The sequence below is a fragment of the Melospiza melodia genome, chromosome 1 (genome assembly GCF_035770615.1).
Source record: "Melospiza melodia melodia isolate bMelMel2 chromosome 1, bMelMel2.pri, whole genome shotgun sequence".
In the NCBI taxonomy this organism is placed as follows: Eukaryota; Metazoa; Chordata; class Aves; order Passeriformes; family Passerellidae; genus Melospiza; species Melospiza melodia.
The window spans coordinates 162,473,424-162,493,331 of record NC_086194.1 but is presented as its reverse complement, the minus strand read 5'-3'; the positions used below and the strand labels follow the sequence as shown (position 1 = coordinate 162,493,331).

The 19,908-nt window shown below is 39.7% G+C and overlaps 1 protein-coding gene across 1 annotated transcript in view; it reads right to left on the bottom strand.

Annotated features, from left to right (window-relative positions):
• Window positions 1–4,259: 4,259 nt before the first annotated feature.
• Window positions 4,260–19,908, bottom strand: part of NSMCE2 (NSE2 (MMS21) homolog, SMC5-SMC6 complex SUMO ligase) — a 126,651-nt gene continuing 111,002 nt past the window's right edge. Inside the window, 3 exon segments of the mRNA XM_063174071.1 lie at window positions 4,260–4,675; window positions 7,802–7,908; window positions 8,241–8,326. Coding sequence (XP_063030141.1) covers window positions 4,555–4,675; window positions 7,802–7,908; window positions 8,241–8,326 — 314 coding nt within the window. The 3' untranslated portion in view covers window positions 4,260–4,554.

Here is a 19,908-nt window from a genome sequence, read left to right as displayed (position 1 = left end):
CAATCCAATGTTTTTGCTCTTTATAGTTACTGGCTGGGAGCCTAGAATCTGCTGGCACCTACACACAGGATTCTCCTCTGAGCCTTCTGTGACCACGTCAGGTGTTTGAAATATTATATATTAACAATAAGTACTTTATGACCAGCAAATAAATTATTATTTATGGAAGACTTGGAATTTGCCATCAGTACCTGTAGTGAGGAGCCATCAGCTTAAGGCTTTGGCTGTAGTAACAGAAAGGAAGACCTGTCCTTGGGATATTCTTACATTTTCCATTCCAGGAAGTCTTTTTCTAAGTGCATCTTCTTCACTGTATAATAAAGCACTATCCATTAGGCAAATGTTTAGTTAACAGACACAGCAGGATCCATACATGAAGATTTTTAGGGAAGGTGAGGATTAAGATTCACTTGAAATGGCAGTGAAACTTAATAAAGTTGCACAGCGAATTCTAAGCTGGTTCTGGCCACAGTACTGGAGCTATTCTTGAGAAAAATGTCATGAGGTACTTGTGACCACAGGTAGGTAAGACCTTTGTCATCAGCCACTCATGAGGAAACATGAGTATCCAAGAGGACATTGTCTAAAATAAGGCAGTGTGTTGGCCTTGGCTGTTGAGTCATCAGTATCACTTCCTGCAGCCCCTGCTTTTGCTCCGGGTATTTCTCAAGGGAGCACTGACTTAGTCTTTTTGATTCTTCTAGAATGAATAAGATCACAGCTCCAGAGCAGTAATGATGAATATGTCCTTGATTCAGAGGTATGTGCACTCCTTTTAGCACAAGTGTGCTAAATCTTCCATGAGATGCCTGCCTGATTAGTTTTTATCTTTATTCGTCATGGCTTCACTGATTTGAAAACTTCAGACTCTCTAGTTGTAAAATGGAGAATTCACAGGAAGAATCTGTTCAAGTGAGAGAGCAAGCTTAAGTGAGCAAGTGTTAATGGCTTGTGCCTCAGGGTGCCACTGAAAGCTGTTGTACGTGGATCTCTCTTGCCTTTAATTCACTATTTGCCTAGACACTTCTTTAAACCTTCAAAATACTACGTGGAACTTCTCTAGCAGAGACAGATTCTCACCAGTTTTCAGTGACAGATCCTTCTCAGCTACCCTGAGATTTGCTGCATTTGTAAAGCACATCTTATGGGAAAAAGAAAATAAAAAACAAACACCTGACCTCTGAATTTCTTTTAAAAAATATCATTGCAAAATTTCTGACGTCAGACAATGAGACACAAATTACCCTGTGAACTGTTAACATATGCCTGTTTACATATGATATCTTATAGCCAAAGCAGATTAAGATTTGAAGGTTTAACTGCTGTTGAGTTTCCACTATGTGAATCATACAGATCGTACAGCTTATTCATCACAGGCACTTATTTTTATTCTTTAACTCTTTCAAGCTACTTCTTCCCAGAGTAGAGTTTAGGGGAAATGTGGGACATGTGGGAACAGAGAGATCATAACTGCACAACAAACCCTGAACTTTGCAAATGAAAGAGGAAAGAGCTGCCATTAAGTGCAGCCACCCGAGTGAATCAGTAGTGGTTTGTATCTTGCACCAGGTGAGCTGACAGGCACAGAAGCCTTCCCCAGCTGCCACGGTCACTCTGTCCACCTACCTAGTTAAGAGAAGAGCCAGCTGCAATGGATGCTGATGGCCAACCCTGGAATCTTTCAATTTAAGGAGGAAAATTACTTGTAAGAACCAACAGAAGAGAACCGGCCATGACAAAATCAGCAGGATGGCTCAAGTTCCAAGTTCAAAGAAAAAAAAAATACCATTCATCACTCTAGGATTCCTTGGGTGCTATGATATAGTTTAAATTCAGAAATGCCAAACATTTTGGTGAAAACTTCATTGATATCAGTAAACACAGGCAGTTTATTCTAGCACTTGAATCTGTGTGGTGCATCACTGATTCTAATGGGACTCAAGTACTCTCACCAGCCACGCTGGCACAAGTGAACAAGTATCTGTCTTTTCCTGGATAACATGGTCATATTTTAAAAGAGGCATCTCTGCTGATAAAAGAAAGAAACCTACCTCTATTTAAATACACATGCCTGTTCACCTCAGATGTGATTGTTATTAAAGCTAGGCAGGCCAGTGATGCCATCTCTTTCAGGTGAAACCAAGAAGGATTTCAGAACTTCACTTGCTGTTCAGCTTCTCTGATTCACTGACACTGCCTGTCTCAGGCTAGCAAAGGAGAGAAGGAAGATGATGTACTTTGAAGCAGGAATATGAACATCCAAAAATACCTTTCCTCTTGGAGTGGCCATAAGTGACTGTTTGACTATTTGTTCTTTTCATTTAAAGTGTTGCTTCAGATTTGTTTGGTTTTTGTCTCCCAGCTGCATCATCTTAAGCAGGCAGTCCACCTTATTACCTGTGGATTGGCTAACAGAGGCTGAGTGCAGCACTGTGATGGGTCAAGTCTCTTTTTCACGTAGGACAACAAGGTGTAACCAAGACAGCAATCTCCCTCACAGCATTACTCACTGGAACACGAGGGCAATGAACCGTATCAGGAACTGCAGCAATCCAAGGCTATACTGGTACAAATGCCACAGGTAGCAAACCAAACCTGCTGCCACCAGTTTGTTGGTAGGAATCTGGGTATAATTTTCCATTTATAATGTTATGTGTTATTGGAAGGCACACTCAAACACCAACACAAACTAAATTTGAGGTGCAGCACTTGTGGCCATGGAAAATGTATGTACATCTTTGCATCTGAAAACTTGGGAGGCTGTTTATCACTAGGGATTGAATTAGATCCAAGAGGACAATCTTAATGCACTTCTGCCAGAAGCTGCAGAGCTTATTTAACCAATGCAAGTTTCTGTTTCTGATATTCTGCTTAGTAATGGTTCAAGAATAAATTTAGCCACAATCTTAAAGATGAAACAAAAAGGACATTCCCTCCCCCTCCCTGTTTTTTTGAAAAATGCTATTGTTAACATCCTCCCTTGTGGTATTTAACTGAAAAAGGGTGACCCGCCTTAAAAACTACAGGTTTGAGCCATGAGGTATTTTAAAAGGGACCAGATTTTACACACAAAAATACAAACAGGTACATACTGCTCCACCACCCCCCAGTCCCTTTCAGCTGTTTCAGCTGGGCTTCCATGGCAGAAGCACCCACGCTCACTGCAGAGCTGGGGAAGGATGGACCTCAGGGTTAGACCACATAATGAAAATTAGCCAGCCAATTCCCATGAAGTGTTTTGAACACAAAAGCCCAGTGCAAGCAATAATGGTTCAGTTCTCTTTTTCAGCTATGAAATCAGCTTGCAGATTAATATTCTTCAATTACAAAATAACAATTTTCAGCTTGAAGTGGTTTGTGCTCTTAAGTGCAATTGGGGTTAATAATGGTCTATGAAAGGAGAGCTATTAGCAAACAGTAACCCAGAGTAGAAACCTTAGTACATGGGTACCTCAGCTACATTTTACATTAAATGTCAGATTGTAAATTCAGAAAAATTACATAGGAAAACACCATCTAGCCCACTAAGGATCCCAAAGCACAAAGAAACCTGTATTTTCTGCTTACATATGCCAAGAGATAATTGTCATCTGACTGCCAAGGCAGCTTCTTTTACCTATGGCTATTTCTAATTCATGTATATATATGCCTTACCTGCCTGATGTGTTCAGATCAATTTAGGCAATAAATAGTGTCACAAAGTTTAAGTTCTTTTCTGGATCTGTGCCCAAAAGCATAGATATCTGAAGATTATATAAAAAGATTTAACTGTTTTTCAATCCAAGGCATATGGTTACAATATGTTTGTACTATCTGAAATTTGGTTATTGGAATACTTCTGTAAATAATTGTAGTCTTCTAGCCTACAACATTAAGGTAAAGCCTTCTGGGACTCCCAAATGAAAAAAACCTGAATTAAATGCTTCTGAATGTCAAAATAAAAGCCTAAGTCAGGGCAGAGAGTTCAAAATTATAAAAAAACAAGGCCAAATCCTCAAAGCTGAGTGGTTGTTCTCCGTGGCCACAAACAAGGTATAAGTGTGCAACACTTTCTGCAAATTCATCTCCAAGGTTTGTGTTACAACATGGGCATGGTCCCAAGCACTGAAAATCCTTGGTCACAGTGCCCTACTCCAACCATGCCCAGTAGTTACAGAGACAGTGACAGAACTATCTGCAACACAGAGCAAAGCACTCATTAATGCTGGCAGGATCTGCATCTCTAATATATTGAAGAAACTAGCACACTGAAAAGGAAGTTTAAATGCTGCAAAACATACTTTATTTACCAAATGCAAGCTTTTAGAAATTCAGGAAGGTAGAAAAAACCCAAACAAGTTTAACTGGACTTCCTTATATTCGTGACTTCAAAAAATGCTTTCAGTTACAGCAGAGACCTTCAACTTTGGCTATAAATGAAACATTTAACAATGATTTACCTATAAATGAAACACTTAACACATAACAATCAGTTATACAACCTATTTAGAATCAGCAACTTATCTCACAGGACCTTTAATAACAAATTTTCTTTGTGGCAGTAGCATATCCAGCTCACGTGTCCAGGCTTGACCAGCTTTGTTTTTTCTGACTGTCAATCAGTCTTTTAAGTATTTCATCTGGTACAAGATCTGATCCTTTTACATCAACATGGCTACAGCCCATTTTAGGGCATCTGTTAAAAAGAAAAGAGAGACTCCATTAAGAAGAATTGTATTTGACAGATATGGGCTTTTGCATAACATCTGCTAGATTTTTTTTTTGTTCCTTGTTACCTCTTGTCCTCTTCACCAGCTCTATGTGGGAAAAAATAAATCTATCCCAACTGGTGAGAATCAGCAGCTGAAGGAAGGAAAGAAGGTGCACAGTGAGAGATGGAGACTTTCACCTGTAATCACTCTCTTGCTGCAAGCACACAAGCTGCCTTCATCAGCAATGATATCAGCACTGCATGGACACCTTTCTGTGTTGCTTTCTCTCTCTGCAGTCCTCTAAAAACTGCAGGTAGATACTGCTTACCTCACTGAACTGCAGTGGAGCAGTATAATCTTTACTGGCAGATAAGTAGGGAAATTATTTTCTAGGGAACCAAAAGGGAGTGAGTCTTGCCATGACTGACTGGTGAATCAGTGTACTATCTAGTTGGTGTAAAAATCAACCTGACTTTTTATGAGCTGTGAAAGCTCAGAAAGGAGAAATGGGGCCAAATTAACAGCCTCTAGATGATAATCAAATACAAAATGTCTTACAACTACTTGAAACAGTCAGATAAAGACAGCAGGGTAAAAGATATTCAGGGACCAAAGGTCATTTTCCTTTGGTGGCAGCCCAAACATACACAGATGGTATCTATAGTAAGAAGTAGCACTTTTCCTGAATTTTTTCCTCTCTGAAGAGGAACGTTTGTCTGAGGTGCTGAACGTATTTACACTCAGTACTCATAACTTTTACTCCAGATTCGTCCACAGGTTACAGTGTTTGTCATAGATCAGTCATTTAATTGCTCTGTGCCTCAGTTTTCCCATTTATCACCTTAATACAGCAATAGCTTGCCAGATTAATGAATAACAAGGGCTCAGAAAGCTTTCCACATTTCCTGTAAGCATAAAGTATTAGTATGTCCTTCCAGGCAGTGGAAAATAGTGAGCAAAGCAAGAGACGTAAGAGTTGCCTCAAGGAGTGTGTGACAGGTCTGTCAGCACGGGCTGTGTGTACGTCAGCTGAAGGGCTGGCAGGCAGGCACTGCACTGCCAAGGGCACTGAAGGCATCCTGTGGATTCCAGCTGGGAAGTGCTTGTGAGGAAACAGCCACTGTGTGTCTGCAGAGTGAGCAGCAGCTCCGACTGCAGAGCCAGGCTAGCGAGGATCCTGCCCTGCTCTGCCAGGACACCTGATCCCACAGGAATATCCCTGGCAGGGGCACAGCCCAGCAGCCAGGCCATCACACTGGAACACGGAACAGGGAACTTGCTGCAATAGCTGGCCTGTCTTCCCACCACAGCAGATGATGGGTTTTAACTGAATTTTCATGAGAAAGTTTAAAATTACCATAGGTTGGTCAGACTGGGCAGAGAAAACCAAGGAGTCCTTCTTAATTTAATTACAGTGAAGCTGTGGCATTGCTCTGTGTGTGCTTTTCTAGCACTGGAATAACTGCTGTAAAAATGGTAAGGCCGCCAGCTAAAAGCTCAGTATTAAGAACTGCCAGTGTTCAGACTGCACAAATAATTTTGGTTTGAGGATAAGGGAGCTTTTAAAGCTGGGTGTTGTACAGCTGATATGATTTTTTTAACTCCAGAGTTTCTCTAGTCTTCCCTTTCTTAAAAGGTAAAATAAAATTCAGTCATGTGAGCCTATTTGTTTTTCAGCAGAGCAGAAACTTTTGATCCACTACAACAATTCCTCCTAAATTGACATTGTTCTGATGGATTTAACAACACAGAGAAATATTTAGATACATCCTAAATTCAGTATCAGAGAAAGTATTCTTGTCATTGGGCTGTTGAGCACATGCTTTTTAGCCTCTCCCTATCTTCCAGAACACTCACTTTCCTCCAACTTGAGAGCTATTACCCAATTCCTGTTCATTTTTCCAGCCAAGTCTCTGTCCATCCATATTGCTGGTTTTGTTGTTATTCCCAGTTATTCCCATTCCAGACTTTCCCCCTAGATTTTGTAACACAAGCAAGGTGCTTCCATCTAGTTCTTCAAGCTGTCTTGACCCTGAGATAGTGGCTGGGCATTCCAACTGATGCTTGGTTTCATAGCAGTGCTTTCCTGTAACAGGGAATGAGCATGGAATAAAAACTCCAGCTCCACCTTTGTAACCCTCATGGAGGACTGTGTAGAGCCTCACACAAATGCCAGAGCAACAGATGGAGGAAATAAGCTGCCTGTGGCATTATCTTCAGGGAAATCAGGTTGCTGGTCCCCAACAGACCTTCCTAAGCAAACTGCACATTTATTAAGAAGTCCAGAACTAGTAAGTTTCCATGAAGTCATCAGCCCCAAAGCAGGAGGCTCTAGCATAAATGGTGTAAAAACAAAGGTGAAATCAATGATGAGATGATATGTCCTCTCACTTGCTCCAAAAAGCATTTGTGTTCAAGCCTCTTCTTTTTCTACTTTTTTCTCTTTTTTTTTCCCTTAAAATCATTATAATTTTCAAATTTGTTGTGGAGAATTTGAGGTTTAAAAATTAATCTCTTACATCTTTTCATTCAAAAAAATATGTTCCATATGGAAAAGTGACAGATTATTATGGTGATATAAGGAAAGAATTATTTAACTCCATCATGGTAGGAACTGCACTGCACTATCTGATCTCATTCTTAAATTCTATTCTGTCTAAAATGTTGTGGTTTAATATTTCTCACTTTAACATTCAGCTGTTTTAATATTTCTGAGCTGAATTGGAATATAACTGCAAAAGAAGGTGGATGGAGGAATTTTTTTTTGTTTACTTTAAGGCTTGCTACATAAGCAGTGGGAACATATCAGCCACTAAATAATAGGAAACTGAGGTCTCTCTCTGTTGGTCATCGCTTTACTTCTGTTGTGCAGCTACAAGAAGCTGTAACTTCCCCACGCAATTCCTGAATATTTCCTTACACACAGTTTTCATTAAAAAGAAAAGCACCTTCACGTGTCTAGTACTAATGAGGAGGCTGTGACTTGAGCAGATGCTGAAGTTTTACTTCCTGCAGCCTTTCCAATCCAAATACATTTCCTAGAACAAGTGGAGTAAAATTCCACTTACACAGCAGAGCAATTGCCTTTCCACACATTCTTTTTAGCTTACCGGACTTTTTTCTTTTTCTGCTTCCGAGTCTGGATCATTTCTAGAATGGCATCTTCTTCATAAATATGTCCACAGACCTTGTTCCTCACTGGCCTCTTCATTGTCACCTACAGTCAGTAAGGATTGATTTAAAGGAACTGCTAATGCCCATGAAAATGCTGCTTCTGAGATTTTCTGTGAAACAGCAGAAGTGTGATTGCCACTCATACATGGCATTCCAGTCAAGCTACAGGACGAGATCCTGCTTGGTAAAGTACATTCCCACTTACGTGGGTTTTCTTCCCAAGCAGTTTTACTCTTTTCTGAAAATACTTAAAATTTATAATATTGTTGTTATGTTTAATGTTGTTTAATAGGTACTGCAGATTTGTAATAATCAAACCAATGAAGAATATGAAATAACTATTTCCCTGTCAATTACTGTAGCAGTGATACATACCTGTGTAATGGGACAAATAAAGTTCATCTGACTCCGAGTCACAGCTAAATCTTCATCGATTTGTTCAATGGTGTCATTACTATGATCTGATTTTTGAGAAAGTAGAATGGGAAAAAGAGAAAAAAATTGTTTCTTATTTAATGTAGATTGCCAATACTTAAAATAAGCTAATAAAATCCAACATTTGCCAAGCACTATCTCACAGTGATATCTAAAATACCACAGCATGTTTCAGCACCACTCCACAGACAAGACACTGCAAAAAATACTGTACTAGAATGTCTTTTAGAAAATGTGGATTTTTATATTGTAACCACTTTGCATGTGTGTGTGTCTGTGTGTGTGTGGCTATTTACAGGCAATGCCAGAAAGAAAGGCTGGGAAGGAGAGCAGGCTGGCCTGAAGATATGCAAAATCTTTGGTATTCACTATTCAAGTTCCTGAAAACCCAGTTACACACAGATGAGTCCCAGAACCTAACAAAAGATGAGGTGGAGCAGATCTGGCAGTCCTACCCTCAAAATCAGTTTGTATATGAGTGTCATAAATGGGCTTCCTGTATAGCCTGTACATACTGTACACACTTTAAAAGGAATTTGTACTGTACCATAATGCATCATTTATAAAGTGATGCTGTTTTTGATAAGATTATAATTAGTGAAATTTTGATAAGATTATAATTAGTGAAAAACAAAAGCCAAGAAGTGTCACAGTCAACAGAAATGTTATTGAAGTAATCTTAAAGAGGAGGAGCAGAATGAAATTTCTGACAATTCCCAGAAAACAACCCGTGGCCCAATGCCAGGGGATAAAGGGCAGACAAATGAGAATAAATCCATCTAGAGCTGGAGGATCTGCAGGTCTCCACCTTTACCAGAAGAAGAAAGCAAGATATAAGCAACTCTGTGCACCCAGGGGCACACCAACTATGAACAATTTTTGTTCATGCAAAAGTTAGTTAGCCAAAGTCAAAAGCTGAGACATAAAATAAATACATATGAGACATAAATAAATAAATAAATAAATATATATATATATATATATATATATATTTAGAGAGAGAGAGAGCTACGTATAGCCTTAATGAATTACATACATGTTGTTTTACCTTCTAGCTCTCCTCTCTTATTGCAAATCTAGGCTTTTAGTTGAATGCATTTGTTTATCTTTCAATCTTATCTGGTAATAACAGCAAACTTAACACCTGCCATAGCTTTCCATTCCTTTGGGGTAGTTCTGCAATGCCTTTGCAGAGGCAGAGAAGGGCCCTGGGGTGCAGTCCTCAAGGTGTCCCAAACAAGAAGAACGTTTTTCTTTCTAGCTGCATGAGCTGCACCCCAAGGGAGGAGTGAGAAACACCAGTGAACACAGAGAGTTTAGAATTACTTCATTATTTGCCTCCTGCAGTGCCTCAGCCTGGGTTCCCTGTGCTGCTGTTGCACACTATCAGCCAATCTCTGCCTCCCTGGTATTCAGTCTGCCACATCTATTAAGGACCAGTGTTTCCTAACTTATGGTCAGTGCTGCATGCCTGTGTGATACCATCACCTTCCGGGTGATACCAGCAGACATCACCCATGGAGCAACCAAACCTCTCACACCCAGCCTGGGCAGAGCTCACTGCTCTGGGAGCCAGCACAGCCCTGGCTGGGGACTCCTGGCATTGATGCTGCAGCCTTTGCTCCACCACAGCACCTCCTGGTATGCCAGGCCTATTTCCAGACCTTCCTCCTTAATAGAGATTGCCTTTCTTTCCATTTCAATATTCCAAGCATTTAGGAATGTCTCTGACCCCAGTGCTCTAACACAGGTATTGGGGTTGGAACAAGGTGACCTTTAAGGTCCCTTCCAACCCAAACCATCTTATGATTCTACTCCTGTGAATATCATGAGGGTACTCAGGCATTCATCAAGGATATTTCTGTGTCTGCTACTAAGGTCTCATGCAATCAACAGGGGGAAAAGGAGCTCAAATGTCCAATGTCAATCATAATTTCAAGGCTTTAATCTCCAAGAATATAAACATACCTTCATCAGATACTGACCACCTAACAAAGGCAAACACTTGCAAATCAGAAGGAAAAAGTGGGGACAACTTAACTATAAATACCAAAGCTGCAATGGTATGGACACCAGAAATGCACTTGTGTTAGTCATCTGTTTTCAGAAAAAAACTCTCTGATGTATTATTCTTAATTGCTCATGTAGATGGTTTATTCTATCATAAGCACATAGTATTTGAAGAAAGCACAATTTTTGCACAACTTTGGGAAAAAGGGTTTTTTAAATAAAGCTTTTGAAATACCAAGCAATGGGTGAAATCCCACTAAGACAGCAAGGCTAAGCAATATTGGAGTTATTGGCAGGTGGCAGCTTTGGAAAGAGCAAATTATCCCAGGCTGGGGTAACATTTTCCCATACTGGCTTTGGAGGTGATTCAGATGCCTCATGTTTAATGGTTGAAATTTCATGAGTTGAGACCTAATCCTTGTAGGTGGGGTATATTAATCTTCTTGGATTCAAAGTGTCCTCTTGCTGCAATCTTATCTTAAACACTTCAGGTTGCACTTCATTTGCAAAGATTTTGTATACAGCCTATCAGAGTGGGGCCCTGGCTTCAAGAGGTGATCACAGCCCAAATGAATCATTATTTAAAATATTTCCTTTTCATAAGCAGCTAATATTTTTAAAAACAAATATGCAAGACTGGGATGATGCAAGTAATACCTCAAGCATGTCAATAGCAAATTACCATAAATCAGATAAACCACCCACAGATTTGTTGCTATTGCTTGATGTTCTACATTACAGGAGAAGAAAGGAAAATCACTTTTTTTCAGTGACAGTAAATTTTGCAGATATTACACAAGACACACATATCCTAAGCTGGTCAGAAAGATGCTCTAAACTGTAGATCTATATCTGTAGCCTCATATTGGAAGATGTTTTCATTAAGGTCAAAGGGATTTTTTTTACCAAATTAAATATACGAAAATTTCAAGGATCTAAATTGCAAGTCTGACTATTCTACAGAAAGAAATAAAAACACTGGATCATACATACTTCAGCTAAGTCAGGTTATATTTTTATAAAATTGAGTTTTCTTTGCAAATTAAAACCAGATGCAGAAAACACTAAGTTATTGTTCCCAAAATTCAGATGTTGCCTTAAGTAACAGAAGTGCATACATCTATTTTGGTAGTCTGAAAGATCACATATTAAGTGCCTTAACAGTTTCTAGTTTTCCATTCCAGCCAACTGAAACATGTTATGAACATTAGTAACACATTTTCTATCTTGCTATCTCAGCAATGATGTTTACAGCTGTTGTAATAAAACTGCATTCTTATAAAGGTATCTATTTTTGGTAACACATCATAATGAATTTTGCAACTGCCAACGTTTTTTTTACTTATTCAATTTTAATTAAAAGCTGGTATTAATTTATATCTCTATCGCTTTCATCTCTTGATAATATTGTGACTAACATGCCTTTGCTCAGCTTTTACGTACTCTGCTGAGAGAGACTCAGAACTTTTAAGCCAACTTTTAAAAACAGGAAAACCATAGTGCAGAGTTATTAACTGCTGGATTGTGAATTATACTAAGCATAGATAATATACATGTTAAAAAAACATGAGAGGAAAAATCCTCTCCACTGTCATTGTTATTTCTATGACCAAGAGACTGCTGCCTGCTCACTGCTCCCAGTGTCAGCAACGCCCTCTCCCCAATTTCTGTTTCTCTAACCTGGTTCTCAGTGAGTACATGTTGCAATGTAAACTCAATTGATTTATTTCCTTTTGTGCTGGGCTGTTCTGCCTTCTCACCTGCCACAGTCAGACACTAATCCTGAGAATCAAAGGGTATCGTTAAGCATGTGGGATTGAGTCTTTGTAAGCCTGAGCCACCAGACAGACAAGGTCTTGGCTCCCAAGAGGGTCTATTGTACTGCTGACTCCATAGAAATAACAGCAACTCATCCAGGCTGGGAAAAATCCTATCTCTGAGAGCTCCAAGAAAAACATGAATGTTATGAGGACAAGTCAGATGCCAAGTGTTCCTGCCAGCAGGGCACAGAAAATAATGAAAGGTGGGGGAGGTGAAGGACATTGTCACATCCAAGAGTTGTGCTCCAGGAGTCAGAAGACATCTGGGCTGAGGAAAGGCCAAGGCCAAGTCTAAAGGAAGGACCTGACACTGCTGAGAACAGCAGATAATGCTTGAAAGTGGGTCAGCATGCCCATCACTGCTCTGAATTTGGGTTAGCCTTCAGTCCAGAGAAGCTGACCAGAACTGTCCAGTGTCCTTCCCTAGGGATGGATCTGCAGTAAATGCTGTAGGAGTGAAAGAAGAGGGGAAGCAGAGAGTAATACCTTCCTGGCAAAATCTCCAGTCTCTAGCAATTTGTGGCCAAGGACTTCCTGAGTCAGAGGTAATATCTTCATACTTAATAAGCCGTGGAGTTTTCCGTCAATGAATTTGTCTAAACTTGGAGAGGGGAATTTCGTCCTGGACCTTTCAGCTTGATTATAGACAGTTATCTTTGCTAGAAAGGTTAGCAGCAGTTTAATTTTCCTTGAAAATTACTGCAGAGGCTGCAGGTTACAGTTTAATTTGATTTTTAAGAGGGAAAATAAGGTGTGCGAGCTACAGCTGCAGTCAAACAGTTCAAAGGCTTTGTGCTTTTTGCCAGAGGCATGTGATAGTTTAATTTGCCAACCAAGCCAAACTAGGCTTTGCATTGAAGTACATTACAATTTGATTACTTGCTGGTGTTGCAATACAAAGTTGATCTAAGGAAGGTGGCCTCTAACATGTTGCTCCAGATTGCAATTACAAATTTACTTGCTCCTGCCCAGGCCAAGCAACTTGCTGGTAATTTACTGCCAAGTGCTTTGTATGTGCCCTGTTTGACAGATACTTGTGTAAAAAGCACACAGAGGTGCATTTGGTCCATCCAAAATAAAATGACAATCCTGTAAATATAAGCCATTCTTATTTTCCTGGAGTATGAAATACAAATTAGATTAATGTATTAGCAAATTTTTAGTTCCTTTACATAATAGTGAAGAAGGAAAGGATCATGTCTTGCACTAAATATCAATCCTCTAAAAACTCCTTTAACGCCATCAAATTCAGAGCACTTGTATATTTTACAGTACTTTGTCCCACTAAGTTACAGGTCTTATAAAATACACCATTCTAAATGGAAATACTGTTCCCATTTTACCCAGCTGGGTAGAGCTGCTTGATGCCAGTTTTCCAGAATGGCCTTCAAAAGAAGAGAAACTGTGATTTGATGGAAATGTTATTGGACAACTACATAGAGAAATAATGTATGTTACAGAAATAATGTATGTGAAGGAGATTTAAAGACACTTGCAGCTAGATACAATTTACTGTTTAATATATTAATAATAAAATGCAACTACAAATCCTAGGGAAAGAAAAAACAACAAGAACTCCAGAAAACCCTGTGAAATCTCCAACTCACACACTAATCAAAGTGAGAAGAGACCAACTTTGCCTTTATATTTTGGGAAATTCAGACTGTTCCTATTGAAATTGAGTGGGAACTGTGTCTGTAGAACAGAAAGGAGATCTTTGATTATAAACCACACAACTCAAACAATTTGAGAGAGACAGCTTTCTTGCTCCTTCTGTTATTGCAAAAATCCATGAGAAATCCACACTTCAAAGTCCTTGGATGACATTTTAAACTGCAGTTTCCTCACTGCTGCTGCTTGGACTCAGCCTGAAAAAGCTACTGGGGGAGATGAAGATTACCTAAAAAGATGTCATGAAGGCTCATCAGTAAGCTCAGAGGAGCTACTGTTTCTGGAAAACCTAAGGTGGTCCTATTTTTCCATCTTAACTACCATCGCCCACGATGACATGTAAACTTTAGAAGCAGGTTAAGTACCAGACACTTGCTGAAAATAAACCAAACTGATAAACACTGCTTAAATAACCAGGAAACTTTAGGTCTGCATGAATGCAAGCCAGGCGTGGGACAATGGAGCACAAGTACGAAGGATACCACAGTATGAGCGAAACATGAAAACTGGAATATCTTATGAGGAAAAAAATATTTCAGACACAAACTACTAAACTGTAAATATATGTAAAGAACATTTTTATTACTTGGGCTTTCTCCTGCTCTTCAGAAGAAAAAAGGCTGAGCAAACACTGCTTAATGCAGTTTAATTTATAAAGGCAATTGCCATGCTTAGAGAGCATAATTTCATGTATCAGAGATGAGAAGAATATCACACACATTTAAAAAATGAAGAAATTCACTCCAGGCACATGAAAGAAAAAGTTGCAAAAGATGCAACCAGGAAAAAAAAGCCTACCATTTCATTAGAAGATGAACCACTTTCCATTACTAACATTGTGGTCAGAATCTGGAATGTCACTGATGCAATGCTAACCATCAAATGACATGAACATGTAGGGCTTGCCTACACAGGGAAGTTGTTGCAAAATAAGTGAGGGTGTGAATACAGAATGCATTAACTACTTGGCACTAACTCAGAGTGTGGACACTCCTATTCTGCACTAGGAGTGCCTTTTGGCTGTTTAGCCTAATCCACTTCCACACTGGACTTGAGGAAGGCACTGTTAATCCTGGGCTGGAGTAGTGAGAGGACAGCTGTTGGTATCGACAGTGGAGGAGAGGCCCATCCATTTTTGCAGAAGTCCCTAGCAGTCCCTGGATGGCCTACTCTGTAAATTTAACTCATATTTTCTCAGAACAGTCCATTGCAAGTGTTCTGTACAAGCCGAAATCACGCCTATGACAACTGTCAACAAAAGGTAACATAATGTATCTTGTAACCCCTGTGGCTGGGAGTCCCTTTGCCCATTTCAGTGTGTCATTTGTGTGTTCCTGTAGACATCTACTTCTAAAAACGTGAAATGGTGAGGGCTTTTCAGCTGGAACATTCTGCTAGAATATGCTCCTGAACAGAACTGTTCCAGGATAATGGACAGAAAACACAAAGAGCAGTGATGGGGCAAGCAGACCAGGTAGCAGTGTCCCTGCAGTCCATCCAACAGGCTGCGATGGAACCAGGGGGCAGAAAACCCCCCAGCTACACCAAATGATCATACCTCTAGAAAATTATCCCTCAGACTGCCATTTCAATTTCTCTCTTCACATTCTCCTCACAAGACTTTTTGACAAAGACTCCTCTGTTTTCCTATTCTAAACAGCTCTCTGAAAACACCTTAGAATAATGTGCCCTGGTGCCAGGAGAGTTGTGAATACAGACACGTGGAGTTTGTCACGTGGAGGGGGCACAGGTAGGAATATCTATAAACTATACCATGAAAGGGATGAAGCTCTAATCCCTGAAGACTAACCTGTTAATTTTGTGATTGGCAAAAATGACACAGGCTCAGCAGCTCTGAAACTGCAGGGAAAACACAGGAAAGAGCAATCTGTCACCTTTGAGAATGGGCAGATTTATAATACAGGAAACCAGCTCCACCACCCCTTTCACCAAAGAAAGGAGGGGAAAACAGATGTGCATCGCTTTACCAGAAGACTGATGTAAAATACTGTTCTTGAATAAAGACATGAGTACAAATAAGAAAATGTGAAAACATAATGGTGGGAACAAAATACCCTTTTTTCCACCCCATAAATGTTGAAGCACTTGAAAGAAATCTTTAGGTGCTATATTTTATTTTAAAATTAGTCTTAATGAAGACAGCATTTGCAACTTTCTTCTTAGTGATGCATTTCAATACTTTACATGCTTTGTAAAATTCTTACCTACATTCAGAATGAGTTTACTTGGTTTTATTCAATGTGCAGTGAAGCACTACATATATCTACATAACATTTTGTGCTTTATTATTAGGATGTATAAAAAGAGAAGTTGTGTTAATTTCCCAAGTTTTTTAATGGAAATATTTTTTTTCTGTATTTTGCATATAAATTTCACCATTCCAGTTGTTCTGAATTCTGCAGCTTTGCACTGCTTGGAACACCTCTGGGATAGCCTGGCACTGCTTCAGACACTGGCTGGGTACTTGCATGGGGCTGCATCTCCTGCTCTGCTCCTGCCTTGCTTACCAATCCATAGTCCTGACAATTTCCTTAGAAGAGGAATTTTTCTTAAGCAACAAATCATTTGTAGAAGTACTAACACCCTTGAACACAAAGCTCCTCTTGAACACAAAGCACTCCAGAAAGAGGTCATTTATACGATTGTGACCATTTGATTGGTGGAAAACTGAGGCACAGGGCAGGAGTACATCCAGAACCACCAGCACCCTGTGTGTTACACCATTGCCTTTCCCATTAGACCACACTGTCTTACCCCTGAGTAACTAAGGCTACACATGATTTCCAAATACATTCTTAGTGAATGCATCAGTTCCACACTAAAAGCAAAAAACATAGAAAAAATCCAGTATGTTCTAGTAATTGCACAATATCTGGTTGTTTATTCTAAGAACAACAACACTTGCACTGGAGAACACATGGTAATTTTCTAGTAAGTCATATTTATAAAATAATACATCTTTGCTAAGCTACATGAAAACAAAGAAAAAATAATAATTCACATCAAAACAAAATAAAAAATAAAACTGAGTTGTTGTTTAGGGGGGTTTTAAGAGGGACTTACACCAATTGGCCATTGCTCCATCATAAAACTGCATGGTTTCTATTTAGATTAAAGCAGGGTGATATATTGCCTGTGTGTGTATGAAGATATTCTGCATTAGCAAATCTTCACTGTAAAAACCTTCAGGAAAATGTTCCCTAAAAGAAACAAAAATGTTCCTAATCCCAGTATATAGAGCATCCTCCAAAACAATGTCATGGTGGCATTGTGCAGCCAAACATAATGTTGGCATTGGTTTGAGATGATTTTTCTCAACCTGTCCTGTGATGTAAGATTAGGCTTCTTGAGTGGCAGTCAGTAGAAAAAAGTCTAATGCTAGAGCCCTGAGCTATAAATACTCATGGATTATAACTGCAGAAGCCTAGTAGCTTCTGATGGTAATTAGTAGTTAATTTTAAGTCTGATTGATATTTATTTTAAATCCCTTTCTGCAGATTCTCATGTGCCAAGGAGCGTAACTGGCAGAGTGCATCTTCTTTAATGCTACATGCATCAGAAAACTCTTATCATTCTATCACTGTCATTTATATCACAAAACGTGCACTTCTGACTTCACCTTGACATTCTGCATGGTGCAGATAACAGAACAATCTGGAAATGCCTGTGCTTTGTGGCAAACATGCTGGGATGACTGTGAGGGGCTTAACCAAGGTCCAACACTAGGCACAGTCTTTAAAGCCTCAAGGTCCCTCTGTGCCTACACTTTCTTCTCCAGATCAGCTTTAATAGGGGAGTGAATTGGGACAGAGAAAGGACCGGAACAGCCCCAGCAGAGATGCACACAGCAGCAGAAACAAGAATGGCAGAGCAGGACAAGCAGAACAAGGGAATCTAATGGTGAATTGATGGGACAGCAGTTGCAGTGTCACTGGTGCTTTGTAATAGGGATAACAAGCACACAGCTAAATCACAGGGCATCCTGCACAGTCTTCATCTTTCCAGCAAAGGAGTTAACATTACACTCATTATTTTAGTCTTATTACCAGAATGGAATAACATTATAGTTTGCCTCTTAAGAACTGTTAATTTTTCTTGCACTGTTTGGTTGGCACTTCAGCCCTTGCAGAAACACATACAATCCTTACATGATGCTGAGGAAGATTGAGGGTTTATCTCTCAAAATAAACAGTTTAATATAAATTAAACAATCAAACTGCACTAATTACAGAAGCAGACCAAAACTGAATACAAAAGAGCTACTCCAAGGAATCACCTTTTTGTCAGTGCTTCTTTCACATCAGCAATCAAGCAGATTGTAGCCTTACAACCCAGAATTTAGGTTAGCTCAGTGTTACTGGCACCTTCTGGTTTGTAAAGGTAGTTTAAAATTCCCCCTTTTCTATACATTTGGATAGAGCTAGTAATAATATGGGGGAGCTGGGTTCAGTAACTGGAAGGAATGGGAAACTTTTAAGGACTAAATTAATATATTAAGGGGGATCAGAAGAAAGTTGGAGAGAGACTTTTACCAGGGCCTGCAGCAACAGGACAAGGAGCAGAGCTTTTAAACTGCAAGAGGACAGATTAGATTGGGTGTGAGGAAGACATTCTTTACTGGAGTGTGGTGACACACTGGGACAGAAGAAGCTGTGAATGCCTCATGCCTGAAAGTGTTGGACAGGTATTTGAGCAGCCTGATTTTGCAGAGTACGTCCATGGGAGAGGGGTTGGAACTAGATGATCTCTAAAGGTCTCTTAAACCCAAACCATGTATAGTATTTCCCTGATTACAAGGTTTTATTTACAGATACCAGTCCTAGCAGATAACAGTTCTTTGAAATCAAATACCACCTTGGCATGGCATACATGCCAACACTAGAACATGTAACACAATTTAGAAGATTATTTGTTAGATCAAGAAAATGAAAGGCACTTTTAGTAAGGACCAAAAAGGGAGTCTCTTCTTTAAAAAATGGAACAATAGAAAATTCTAGTCACAGACAAATGGCACAGTTAAGCTCTCCCCATGACAAAACACACTCAGCTTTTACTGAAAAACAGCCAAGATCATACACTTCCTAGAGGTGTCCTGATAGATTTTTCATTGCAGAGCTAATCAAGGTACAGCATCCCATTTCATGTAAAGGAAAATATAAAGTATCAAAAGGACTCTTCAGAGGGCACATACTTGAATAATAACTATCTCTAGCCGGGGAGTACAGGGGAATCTGGAAAACAGCAGCAAGTGCATGCTGTTTTTGTAAACATAGGAAATGATCACTTCCAAACTTTCAGCTGCTTGAGGTGCTGGCCACCCATATATGACAAACCTAGCAGGGAAGAGTCACCGTATTAGTGACACCCACAGGTATGTGGAAAGGGCAGTCATTTAGCAGTAAGCAGAGTTCCTTGGGAAGTGACAGTCTTTGCAATCACACATTCCTGGGTTACTACATTTGGCCTCTGGCTTGTACAGCATAGAGCTTGAAACCAGGAGCTCGATTATCACTGACAATGCTGATCTGGAATTTCAGGAATGGGTTGTAGTGGGTCCCAGGAAGCAAACAGCACTTATGAAGTGAAGAAGCACTCTATGCCTTTGCCAACAGAGAATGTTATGTTGCTCTGAGATGTTGCAAGAGCATGAAAGCAGTGTGGGAAAAGTGCAACCAGAGCTGGTGCAGTAGGAACTACAAACAGAATCACATTATTAACCAGAGAGGCAGGAAGGTGTATGGAAACTCACACCACTCAGTGCCTGAAAATTTTCTTCAGCAAATTATTGAACAATTTACTGTAAGCAGCTAAAGGATAACAAGGTAGTAGGAGACAGTCAATAGGTTTATTGACAAATCAAATCACGCCAAACCGACCTAACCGGCTGCTCTGATAGATGAACTGTCCCTGCTGGATGAGAGAAGTCAGCTCACCCACATATCCTGACCTTAAATACAGCTTTTGGTGCTTTCCACATGACAGCCTCCCAGGTAAACTAAAGAAATCAGTATAGATCTTCACCCAGATCCAAGAAGCAACACAATAATTAGGCTTTCTTCTGATTACAGTTTCTTTCTTTGCTAAAA